The sequence below is a fragment of the Psittacula echo genome (genome assembly GCF_963264785.1).
Source record: "Psittacula echo genome assembly, chromosome: 1".
Lineage (NCBI taxonomy): Eukaryota > Metazoa > Chordata > Aves > Psittaciformes > Psittacidae > Psittacula > Psittacula echo.
Window position 1 is genome coordinate 79,286,616 of NC_137735.1, and position 13,039 is coordinate 79,299,654.

At 41.6% G+C, this 13,039-nt stretch overlaps 2 protein-coding genes across 2 annotated transcripts; one reads left to right on the forward strand and one right to left on the reverse strand.

Annotated features, from left to right (window-relative positions):
- Positions 1–2,481: 2,481 nt before the first annotated feature.
- Positions 2,482–7,972, reverse strand: LOC308232893 (uncharacterized protein). Its single transcript, XM_080639157.1, has 5 exons — positions 7,785–7,972; positions 5,748–5,903; positions 3,754–3,882; positions 3,512–3,649; positions 2,482–3,273 (listed from the first exon to the last, which is right to left on the reverse strand). The coding sequence occupies exons 1-5, from the start codon at positions 7,785–7,787 to the stop codon at positions 3,184–3,186; spliced, it is 516 nt and encodes a 171-aa protein (XP_080495283.1). The 5' UTR covers positions 7,788–7,972; the 3' UTR covers positions 2,482–3,183.
- A 350-nt stretch (positions 7,973–8,322) lies between these two features.
- On the forward strand, positions 8,323–12,821 carry BBS12 (Bardet-Biedl syndrome 12; the record flags this gene model as incomplete). The annotated part of the gene is made up of 2 exons (XM_080634788.1): positions 8,323–8,460; positions 10,676–12,821. Exon 2 carries the CDS (start codon positions 10,692–10,694, stop codon positions 12,819–12,821), a length of 2,130 nt encoding a protein of 709 aa, XP_080490914.1. The 5' UTR covers positions 8,323–8,460; positions 10,676–10,691.
- Between the last annotated feature and the right edge of the window lie 218 nt (positions 12,822–13,039).

Consider the following 13,039-nt stretch of genomic DNA (forward strand, 5'->3'; position numbering starts at 1 on the left):
ATAAAAATCTCAAACAAATGTAGCAGGGAGGGTAAGTCCTGAGTGAGCGGAGGGGCTGCTGGCAGTGATACCTGAATGCAGTCTCAATGGTCCTGATTTTGCTTTAGCAGTGATACCTTTGGAAAACATGTCTCCAAAAAATTCACCATTGTGCTGATACACTTGCAGAGATTGCCAAAAGTGAAAGCCAGCACATGGTATCGATTCAAATAGTACAGTACTGTTTTTGTTGAGGCCGCAGGAAGATTTAACCCCAGTCAGAAAAATGTGTTCTGCCAGCAGCTCCATGAGCCAAATGTGGCAATGATGAATTCTGGCCCAGAGCATTTTCTACTGCCTGAGGAAGCAAAGGATGAGGTTCACATCCACCTGCCTCCCCTCCCTGCCTTTGGAACTGCCTTACTCTCTGCACCAGGCACCAGTTCATACACACTCACACAGAAGACCACAATGGATTCAGGTGCCTTGAGGTCTTTTCATGCAAGGCAACCCAAATCACTGCTTTACCTACTTTTTGGTGCTTTAGTGCAAATGAGTTGAATTCAAGTCTCCTGGAAGTGCCCCAGCTCTTACTTTTGAGAATAGAGTGAATGGGAGGAGGAAGAAGATTGCGGTGCAAGGGATCTGTCTCCTTTAGTGAAACCCCCACATTTAGGGTAAGCTGCTGGAACAGACACTAGAACAGAGTCCAGGAAAAATGTCTGCTGGGTACCATCCCAGTTCATTGATCTGAGTCATGTTCTCCAGCACAGTAAAAGGATGAAATTCCCGAATGGGCAGTTCAGCACCTGTTCCTCAAACAAACCAAATTGAGTTCTGCCACTGGCTTCAGTCAGGCTCCTTTTCCTTTACCATATATAGAAATGTAAAAGATAAAATTCTGGAAGGGACAGGAAGGATTCACAAGGGCACCAAAAATAATTCACATGGAGCCACAGCACTGTTGTGCAGCTAAAGAGGTGTCAAGATAGCCCTTGCTGTACTGCTAACTGAAGCAGCAAAGACTTATTCTGTCACATTAACACTTTCAAGTTTTGTGCTAATTTAGCCACTACTCAACATTCCAGGCTTAAGAGATTAATGGGCAAACCAGAAATAACATTTCATCATTGTAGTAGATATGGTGGGTATGACTGCGTGTCTTTTTCCTTCCTTCTGAAGCCAGGTAATGGGATTAGAACAGGAAGAGAGAAGTGACATGCATCATAGGTAAACAACAGTCAATCTGTTCCTGTAGCAGCATTTTAAAAGGTAGTCACTGTAATAAGCTCTAGGATTCCCCATAATCAGATAGAACTTCAGACTTCCCTTTCTGAATATAAGTGGTTAGTACCAGAATTTTAATCGGCGTAGGAGAAGAGAGGAATTACGTGATAGACTACTGCACCTAAGAATGTCTCTCTTAGAAACCCCAACGATTCTATTAAGTGAAAACATATCCAGTGAACCATCTAACACTTTAAAATTTTTTTTTAAAATTAAGTTTTTGTAGTGAGCACACCAAGTCCTTAACTTGCAAAACAGTTTTATTTCACACTTATACAAAATTAATAGACATTTAAAAACACTTACAGTATTACAGGTTACATCTACTACCACTGAATGTGTTAGCAGGGGACTCTGCGTTTCTCTTGAGTTTTCTAGAGTCCTACCCAATCCATGTTCTCCACAAGGTTTATGCCTACTTCTGTAGAGGTTAGAAATGGTCTATTTGGAGTTGTTGAGTACAAAACTCAGAAGACTGAGGCAGAATATGCCAGGTCCGCATCTGCATACTAAGAAGATACATAAATGAATAAACTTCCCCTTTCCACTCCTGAAACTAATTCTCCCCCTGCTGGGCCCTTACAGATGATGAGAGCTGAAGCAGCTGTAATGAGGAGCAAATCCAGGAGCTGGCTCTTCCTCTCTTCTACAAACCTCCTTAGCACTGTCAAGCAGCAAAGGCTGTCTGAAGAAGAGGGATCTTTACAGATGCTAGCAAAATACTGTTCTTTCCCTCCTCTTCCCATTAAACCCTCCTGACATTTGGTTACCTACTTGCCACGTCACTGTGAGAAGTAAACTCTCCTTCAGGCACCTTATTAGAGAGATATGATTTAGGGTTATACCATTTCCTTGCAGTTTTGAAGCTGATTGTCTAATTGGGACCCAAGGATAAAGCCTCCTGCAGAACCACATAATGGGATGTGGTGTGTGTTACTGCTCTGTCACCATAATACAGAAGGAAATATGGCCCTCCACTAAGTCCTAGATTGACAGTATATGCAAGAAATAGTCAAGAAAATTAATAAAAAACCAAACCTATGATGTCTGAAATGAATTTGGATTGCAAGGATGTAAATATATTCAATGTTCCACAGATGTCCAAGGTGAGCTGTTTTTTCGCTTCAGATGTGAGTCCTCCCTGCAACTTGACTTGACAACAGCCAAAGTCAAAGTTTACCCTAGTGCAACATAGAACTGAACTTTTTAGGTACCTAAAACCCTGGCATAACAGCAGTTTACTGAACAAACTGCTGACTGGTTATACAATAAACTTTGATAATCCAAGCAGGTTACATTCAAATAAACCAGAACAACATCTACACAACTCCAAATGAAGAACCAAATCTGGTTATCTACAGTTGCTTCCCATTAGGTCCAAAACCAACTTGCCATTGAAAACAGTATTTCATATAGAAATGGACAGAGACACAGGTGGTTTTAGAGTCTTTCATGGAAATAAAGGAGACAAATATCAAAAGATAACCCAAAAGCCTTAAAAGGAATATAAAAACTGTGCTCGTACCTTCATTCTGTAGCCTTTATAAAGTCAAAAGTGGCCTTTCCCAGAAGCAGTGGGAATCTCCACATCAAGTGAAATGTCTTTCAGTTAAATAGTTGAAATACAGCGTTCTTTACCTAAAATGGCAATCAGTGAAATTGCCGAGGAGGGAAGGAGAAGGGACGCTGCCTTGCAGGTTCAGTTCATCCTTCCTTTTTACTCCTGCAGTATCTCATTTTAACAGTTCTGGGTACTGAAGCCACCCTTCCCCAGTTAACTGCTGAAAAAGAATGAACCAAAAATCTGTCCTTTCAGGCTTTCTTTACATGGCAGAAAATATGCAGGAGGCACAAGCCCAGTTTTTAAGTCTTTTCTAGGTTATCTTTTGGAGCAGCTGTACAACAAGGCAACAAATATTAATATAAGCTAGTTTTCTTCATAATTCTCAAAAATTCTTGCTCACTCACTTCTCCATCTCCATCCCGATCAGCTTCATCAATCATTTCCTATAAAACACATCATACATTTGATCAGGCACTGGACTCTAAACACAAGATCTCCCATTTGCTAAAACAACAAATCAGAAGCACTTCCTATGGGAACATAACTATGTATTTGACTGCTCTTCAGTTCTCCAACCTCTCAGCCCTTTCTGTTTAGGCATGAATTTCTACCCAGTCCTTACATGCAACAGCATTGGTTGCATTGTCCCTGTTAGAAAAGCTCTGGCAAATCAGAATTTACCTGAAGTTCTTCATCTGTTAAATTTTCTCCCAGCTCCTTGGCAACTCTTTTCAAGTTTTTGAATGAAATTTTTCCTGTTCCATCATCATCAAATAATCTGAAAGCTTTCAAGATTTCTTCTTTTGAATCCTTTTCACTCTAAAACAAGAGTAAAACATAATTAATTAGAAAACACCTGCCACAGATACTCCTTTTCAGTTTTTTTCTATGCCATCACAAGAATTTCTATTAAGAATTCCTACCATTTTTTGTGTCATCATAGCCAAAAAGTCTTCAAAGTCAATGGTGCCACTTCCCTCTTTGTCGATATCTGCTATCATTTTCTTAATTTCTTCCTTCTTTGGCTCAAAGCCCAAAGCACGCATCGCAACCTGTGCCAAAAACCAATTCTGTTAGGAGGCCACCAGAACTATAGTGTAAACAGCTGCACTAAAGCTTGTTTAATTTCCTTGTCCAAAACTGTAATAACTCGTTGCAGTGAAAACATCTTGATATCTCTTACCAGCTTGTTTCATCTTTCCAGTCATAGTGTAGATTTGATATTCTTAAGATTCAGATAAATTTTCTCTTTAGATCCATGTGGAACATGGATATATTTCTGAAACAAAGAGAAACCTTTTGTGTCTGAATTGGGTAAAGGTTCCAATCTACATAGTTCAAAAAGGAACTAGGCTGTCAAAATGGGACTTCAGGGGAGGTTAGAAACAAGGGATGTGATCTCGCCCCATCTGAAATTAAGGGCAGAATGCCCATTAATTTTGATGTGTACAGAATTACATGCGGTAACTTACACAAGGAGATAGAAGAAATCCCTATGCCTGGCTCTTGGCACTTCTGGCTAGGGGGTGGACATGGTGGGGTGGGAGCTGACAATACTCCTTAAGTGTCTCAGCCTCAGCAAAACAAAGACTGACTGCTGTGCTAGTTTAAGAAAAGCAAAACAAACCACCTAAGCCTTAGAGAGCACAAAGTATTGCTGTAAAAACAGTTGTGTAGATCGTTGTACAAATGCATAATATTAACATAGTTTAAAACCAGGCTCTGGCATTTTAATGATTTTGCTACTTGGGTGTTTATCACTAGTATCACAATCCTGGCATGCCAGATGATTACAGCATATTTAATTCATAGACTCAAGTTTCAAGAACACGGAGCTAGAGGAAGATTTGAACTGTGAATAGTCATTCTTCCTATATGCTCTAGGGGAAATCAATAGTTAATATTACTAAACACTTTTCTACTGAGAAGTGCCAACTCACCAGAAACTTAACATTTAACTGAAGTGTGTTTTCTGACTAGCTTCTTGCAATGGGACTATCGAAAATGTTCCATTTTGTCTTTCAGAAGGGAGCACTTTTGTTGTTAAATAGCCGTTATTTTGTATTGATTTGGGAAAACAAAAACATAGCATCAAATGGTTGGTATTAGAACATTTCAATCGATTTTAAGAACTATATTTTAACATGCATCATCAGCATTCAGAGAACATGCTCTCTTTAACTGAGATAAGCCACAGGCTTAGTAACCATGCTTCTAGGTTATATATGCAGAAATTGAGGCAGTGTGTGTACATGAGAAATCAAGGCCAAGGAGACAAGATAACAGATTCACACTTTAAAAAAATGTATACACAAAACACGGGGAGGGAACTAAGAATAATCTTCCCCCTTGTATTACTCTGTGTGTGCACGTGCATGCGCACGCACACTACCTGAATTGCTACTGAAATGCACTCAGGTCTCTGTTTTGTTCTTTTTTTTTTTTTTTTTTAATTAAAAACCAGGTAATTTTTGGATTATGTGTAGGGGATTATGTGTTTAACTTTCCTGAATGTGTGCAAAATCTGAGATGAAGAAAAAACGTGATATTTTGACATTCACCCAGAAATAAAAGTCCACTTCCTAGAAACAATGACTTTAGCTAGTCATGAAATGTGAACTGGAATGTGTACTGCGTATACCTAAACAGAGCAACTGCTTTGTTAAACTAATGCTCAGCTACTCAAAGCTATCAGTGTATTGGAGAAGCCTGTCTGCTCTGGAGTATTACATACAGAGACTTTTCAGGTTAACTGTATAGTAGACCATAAATTCAGTTGTGACAGCAAGCCATTACCCTTTTTTGTACTCCAAAACTAATTTAAAATAGTTAGGGCTGGACAAACAGGAAAAGCAGCTACAATTCTGAGATCAAAGATATTTCCATCCAAGGGAAAAAAGTTTGAAAGTTTGAAAACCTTCAGTTCTTTTATGTCGATGCTTCCAGATCCATCAGTATCAAACAAATCAAAAGCTTCTCTGATCTCCTGCTTTTGCTCTTCTGTAAGTTCAGGTTTCAAGCCACTTTTCTTCCGCTGGGCTGTACTTAAGCCAGGTTTTCTATAGTTGGATGCCTTCAGAAAGTGAAGGAGAAAAAAAAAAAGATAAGAAATAGTCCACTCGGGAAAACTCAGAACACAACTAAATTCTAAATAACAGTAAAGCTGCAGTAGACATGAGAGACTTTTTTGCTGCAAGTGGTAGACACTGGGTCTCTATGCTCATTTTCTTCAATTATTCTAGAAAGAAAACAAGCTGTGGACTTTATTCCTGGGGAACACACATTTGGGCTTCATGTTTTCTATTTTAAACATAAAAATCATCAATTAAAGGAGTAATGACAAAAATTCAGGCAGGCAGGCAGTCTGAAAATGAACACTGCACTAAGGTAACTAACACCCTCTGCACATCCTTCCGGTTGCTTGGATGTATCAGGAGTGGTTTCATCTAAGAAACTAGTAAACCATCCTTACAGATAAAAAGGCTAGTTGTATAGGGTCTTGATTATAAATGGGACTCAAAGTCAGCCACTCCTAAAAGTCAGCACAGAAGTGGGATGTCTGAGAGCATCTGCTCTGTTGGAGCAAAGTTTAAAGGAAGCTGGTAGCTTTAGACGGCCCATCCACCAACTACCTGTGCTGCTAGGTAACAACATGCAGTGGTAGCAGTGAGATCAACACAAAATCTGTCCCAGAAGGAGAGCTAATCTGCTTATGCCGAACTGATGTGTTATTATTCGGGACAATTCTCAGACCTTTCCTGCTTCTGGTGTAGTTAGTGTAGTACAAAATGGTTCTCTCACCTGCTCGCTTAGGGAGTGATAAAGACATTTTCCTTGAGTATGGGTTTTCTTATAAATCAGCAGCAGACAGATTTTAACCCTTCAGTCTTGAGTCTGCAGATTAATGGAAAGAAGGACCCTCCCTCCCATCCCCAACTTTAACTGGTTACAGGCTTTATGAAAGTAAATAAGCTCCAAGAAAGGAATTTGTTTTCTACCTACTGCTGAGTAGCTCTAAGCTAGCTCTTACCTTTGCTGAATTGTTACCATTTTTGGGCTGGGATCTCTCTTAAATTCCCAGTGGGTAACACAGAAGATTCCATTTTGCTGTGTTTGGAAATGAAACTTCATTTTTTAACATGATTTGTCCCTCCCAGGTTGGATTGCAAACCCATTTGTCTGGCACACGTCTGATATTCCCCTGCTATTAAACACAGGCAACAGATTTTTATTCTTTATACTTCAATCTGGGAGAAACCCATGTGAGGCATTCTTCTGACTATGAAGGAAAAAAAAAAAAATTGCTAACACTCCACCTGAACCTTTTTCTTGCATTCTATGTGTACACCTAGATTCTAGTTAAAACGTTGAAGATCCAGAGAGGTAACATGTGCACTGCTTCCCGTTCCTTTTATTTCAAAACCGGGTTGTGCAATCCTATTTTACATCCCATCTTCTGACCTAGCCAACACCATTTAAATACACCACTGCTACCACTCCTGACCGAATGAAGTGGAGGGGGTTAGTAAGTGGTGCTGAGATTAACCAGGCATCTTGCCTCCGCCTTACGTCACACTCTGAGATCAGGTGACATATTTTGCGATTCTTGGTGTTTTATCAGGGATGTCTTTCCTAGTACCAAGGTGGGGGGCGGGAAATCGGGTTCTTTCCTGTTGACTTCCGCTTTGTGCCAGGAAACCAAGCAACACAGGAAGCCTAGTCAAGCCGCGCGGTCCCCACGCCAAATCCCAACAACCCTTCGAGCCCAACGTGGGCTGCCCGCCCATCGGCGGCTGGGGATCGCCGGAGGACTCTGAGGCCCGGGACGAGCCGAGCCGAGCTGAGCCGAACCTCAGCTGCGGGGAGCACAGCGGGAAGGGCACCGATGGGCTTAGCCGGGAACTCGCACCAGCCGTTCCGCGGGAAAGGGGAGACCGCGGGGAAGGGCGCTCACCATTTGGCTGCGGCCGCACAAACGCCGCTCCAGGTCGAGTCGGCCCCACCACTCCTAACGGCCCAGCCCGCCTCACGGAGACGAGCGGACGCACCGGCACACGCAACCAACTCGAGCCATCCAATGAACGAACCGGGCGCACCAGAGAACCCGCCCCCTTCCCTAACGTGGGCCAATGGCAGTCGGCGGTCTCCTGATGTCAGTGAGAGTGCGGGGACTACTGCGCCCGTTGTGTGTGGAAACAAGTGGCGGTGGCGTCGTCCTGGTAACGAAGCGTCACACGGTGTGTGCGGCGGTGGATGGTGGGATGGTGGTGCGCGGAGCCAGCTCAGCTCGTCTCAGCCCGGCCGCGGGGAGCAGGGGGAAAACGCAGCCGAATCGGTCAGAAACTAGCACCGGCTTGCTGTGGGGAGGACGAGGGACCGGTTCTGAGCCTGGACTTGGGCCTCTAACCGAGAGGAAGCGGGTGGCCCGCCACCGGGCCCGAACAGCGCCGCTGCGGGGAGCCTGCTGAGCGACCCCGGCTCCCCGCCTGAATGCTGGCTGCTTTCCGCTTCCAGGTTGCGAGAGATGCGGGGCTGGCCCGTTATGGGCTTTCGTGTTCGGCTGCACCAAGTTAGGAAGCTCTTTGTCTTCCTACATTAGTAGTAAGAGTTCTGGCTCTGTGTTAGACTAGGTAAGTCGTGACCCTTATTTGAACACTTGGTGGTTTAATTGCAATGAAATAAAAACATACTTTCCTGTAAGTGCATACCCTGCCTTCACCTGGTTTTGCAGCCAAGCCCTGGATTCACTTGGTTCATGTTTGTGGATCTGCAGGAGTACAGTCTGGTGTCCAAAATGAAGCTATAAAGTCTAAGCTGGATGTAAGAGGCACATTTTTAAACTTAAATTTCAGAGAGAATTTTAACAAAGCAACTTATAGTTGGCCGTGTTGAGGTTTGGAAGAAGTGCATTGACTTGACAGAAGGTGCTATGCTACACTAACTCTACTTAGTCTGTCTCGTAACTGGTCTTGGTTTCAGGGTCATTGATATAAAAATGCCATTCTAATAAGATAATGGCTTATACTGCTGAGCTGAACCCTTGTTTGGGGCTGGCTGGGGAGTAAGAAGTTTGCAGCACTGGAAAATGGAAACCTCTTACCCAGCAGTCCTTCCATAGTTGTCTCCCATCCAAACAGCAGCATGGTCTTCTGCCCAGAGCTATGTACCAAGGACCTAGGTACTGAGAGAGCATTAAGGGGCTTTGCAGTGTTGTTACTTCAGCTTTTTCCTGATTTTTATGAAGAGAACCACAAGTTGATTATTTGTTATTTACATCAAAAAGCAGGTTGTGAAGTGACCAAGAACTGCTTGAATTTAGAAACAGAGATCTTGCAGAAAAAGAGAAAACACAACAAAGCACAAAACAAACAAGAAAAAAAAAAACAAACCAAAACCTCAAAAACCAAACAAACAGCTGAATTACTGTCTTAGTAAATCCTTAAGAGAAATCAAATGGAATGATGGTGTTTTGGGGGAGTGGAGGGGGAACACATTTCATATTGGATTGCATGATCCAATACTATTATTTAATCAGTTCAACTATTTTTTTGTTTGCTTGTTTTTGCAAAAGAAGCTACTTGTGATATGAAGGTAAGGATTCCAATTAAGAGCCATTTATTATTATTGTTGTTATTACTAGAAGTACTGTTATGGATACATAGTAAAATTAGATTATTGTCACAAGACATTGCCAAGAACGATTTCCAGATGAAACCCTTAAGCAGGTTGGTTGGAGGTTTTCAGAGGTGCATTCCCAGTGCATTTTTAAAGTTAAAAGTACCTACTTATCTAAAATTCCTTAAATTGTTGATTACAGCTAACTATAGATTAAAATAATTTCTTAGTTAATGATTCATTTGGTGCTTCAAGATGTATCTGGTAATTGAAGGGAAATTCTCTTGTCAGTTTGGGCTAGACTAGAACTTCAAGGCTGTCAGCATAAGAAGTCTATTTCTGACTGCCTGCTCTGCTTTTTAAATTCACACTTCATTTTCATTTGAGATAGTATTCAGACATACTTTCACTAAACTGGACAGAATTTTGCATTTGGAATAAAGAGATGAAATAAAGGATATGAATCTGAGCATAAAAGGTATATGGCTAAGCTTCTTAATTCTTGGTGTGCATACATTTACATTCAAAAAAAGAAAAATAAAAGGAAACTTTAGTTTAATCTGTATGGTCTGCCACAGGACTGTGGTGTGGAAGAGATTTCAAGTGAAAGAAGATTTATTCTTGGCATGTTAAAACTGAGTAGTAGATCAAAACCTTAAAGTTTTGGTAGTTTACTTTGTGAAGTATGAAGAAGTGGCATTTCTTTTCGTGCACATTTAATGAAGTGTTGGTGCATGCTAAATAGAATAAGTGGAGTTGAAACAAAATTATTTTGATTATGCTTTTACAGATTTGAAGGTTAAAGTCAGTGGCATAACTGTTTTTGCCCAGATGGATCTGTACAGAGCACTTTTGTTTTGCACATAATTGTCCTTTCAGCTCTAATGAATTTTTGCCCTAAATAAGCCAAATAACTGAAATTCCAGATAGCAGGTCAGGAGAGAAATGGTAGTTCTACACAATCTGCTCTGTATCATGTTTAAGAAACCACCAGAATTAACAGCGCTTCATTATCTGCCAGCAATGAAATATTCCCTGGTATTTTAGCAATGCACCATTTCAGCAACTATGTGCATCGACATCTCCTAAGAAGCGCACAGGATAAAGAACTGTTTAAGAGAGCATCACAGGAGTGCTGTATTCAGTGTTAGACTATTAATTTAATTTTTTGCTGATATATGCTCTGGAGTGCTGTGAGGATGGGGCAATAAGTTTGTGTTCTGTTCACAGATCCTGCCTGCTGCCCATGGCTTTCAGGGATGTGAATGCAAGGCGACACATTGGACTTCAGCAACTCTCTTCCTTAGCCTTAGCTGGAAGAACATTATTGGGGCCAGTGAAATCGTGTAAATTCATTGTGGATGAAATCACCAATGAAAGCACATTAATTTGTTCTGCTGTTAGACTGATTGAAAGTTTGGATTTAACTAGTGCTGCTGGACAGCTTCTTAATGAAACCATTCAGGCACAAACCAAGGAGTTTAAGACTGGGATGAGTACCCTCTTGTTTCTTGTTGGTGCGTGGAGCAATGCCATAGTGGAATGCCTCCAGCAGAATGTTCCGGTTTCAGCAATAGTATCTGTGATGTCCGAGGGGTTGAACTCTTGCTGTGAGAGAGTCCAGTGTCTTCAAATATCAATACATGATGTAAATAAAGAGCTCTGTTCTAGCAGTGTTAGGCCAAACACTTTTAAAAGCAAAACTTGCCAAGCTGGATGTGACAGTCTTCCAAATTCCCAGCTTTTCCTGTATTTTCAGAAAGATATTTCTGTACCAGAAATAATTCCAATGAATTCTTGTTCCCATCAAGATGATGATTGTAATTTTAACAAGCACCTGGTTTCGCCTTTGCCTGGGTTTGATTCAGTAGCTTCTCTTGTCAAACCAGTGGGTGACAAAAGTACATCTGTGATTTCTGGAAGTGGTGTTACCACATTCAGCTGTAACAAACAAAAGCTGACCCATAGCAGGTACTTCAGCACTCTAAGAAAAAGCCGTTTTTCAAGTCAGCAAGGTAATTTTCAGGAATATCTTCTGGGACCATCAGCAGATTCATGTGAATGTCATGGTTTAGGACACCTGGCAATGGCCCTGAGCCATGGAAATGAAACTAGCATGAAACTGCTACAAAGCATTGTTACATATCAGCAAAAGACAGCAGAACACAGTGGCTCTTCCCAGTTAAATGTTGCAGAAATTGTGACATGCTGCTTAGTGGGCCTGCCTGAAAGCTATTCTTGTGCTTCGCCAGGCTTTGTCACATTGGTATCACCAGAACAAGTCACAGTTATCAAATACTTTGAAGACAAACTCCTTCGAATTTTGCTAATAGATGGTGACCTAACTGAGCAATATCGTCACTTAGGTTTTAACAGACCGTGTAATGTGAGGACCATAGTGGAGCATCCTAGCCTAAAGGAAGGAGACCTGTGGCTGAGCAGTATGTTAGATAATCTGATAAAATTTGAAGTAAACCTGGTTTTGGTCAAAGGAAATGTGTGTGAAAACTTAATGGAAAGATGCATAGCAAATAGTATATTGTTAGTTAGTTCTGTGACTTGGAATGTATTGTGTGCCTTTGGGGAAGTCACTGGTGCTCAGCCAGTGACATACCTCACCCAGCTGAACGCTTCTTGTGTGGGGAGTGGGGCCCAAGTGGAGTTGTGGAAGGCCTGTGATGGGCGTGTAATGGATCTGGGTGAACTCATACCGGTCAGAATAAAAGCACGAGGAATTCCTCTGCTCACAGCCGTGCTTACCACTACGGTAGCTTCAAAGATGCAGCTTATTGAAGACCAGTTCTGGACTTTAGTGTATCGACTCCATCATGCTTTAAATGACAAGAAGGTTTTTATTGGCGGTGGTGCAGTGGAGCTCTTGTGCCTCAGTCACATTCAGATGCTTGTCGAACAGCCTTTACAGCCAGCCAATCAAAATGCTGCAAAAGAGTTTCACAATCCTTGGCAAGCAGCTTCTGCAACTGAGTATAAATCAGTTGTGCTCCAAGCGTTAGCAAGCGGCTGGAAACAGTATCTTTTGATGGTTATGTGTAACACCACAAAAGCTGCATCGGAGTTGGAAGCGTGCACCTCAGTTGATCGTTACCTCAGAAAAGCAGCTGACTGTGGCTCTCCTTCAGCATACATATTGAAAGAATTTAGAAGAGGTGATCTGCTCAGGGATGGTGCTGGTCCCTTCACTGACCACAGGGAGGGTTTAAAGGTTTATGATAATGTTACAGCCAAGACAGAGGCATGGCGGAGAGCTCTAGATTTGGTGCTACTAGTACTTCAGACAGATGCTGAAATTGTCACAAGTCCCAGAAAGAATCAGCTATTGAACTCGCATGCCTCAAGCGAATTTATGTTTTTATAGGACTTGCACGCTTTATTTATAAGTCCATGAGCCCAGGAGCAATCTACACTTCTTCATAGTTTATAAAGCAAACATTTAGATATGATTATGACTTAAGCACCTAACAGCGGAAATCAGAAGACGCGACGGTCACAAAGTAATTTCTCATTTCTAGAAATGGAAGTTAAAAAACAGATAGAAATCACTTGTGGATTTCCCTCTAACCCCAGCTGTGCATT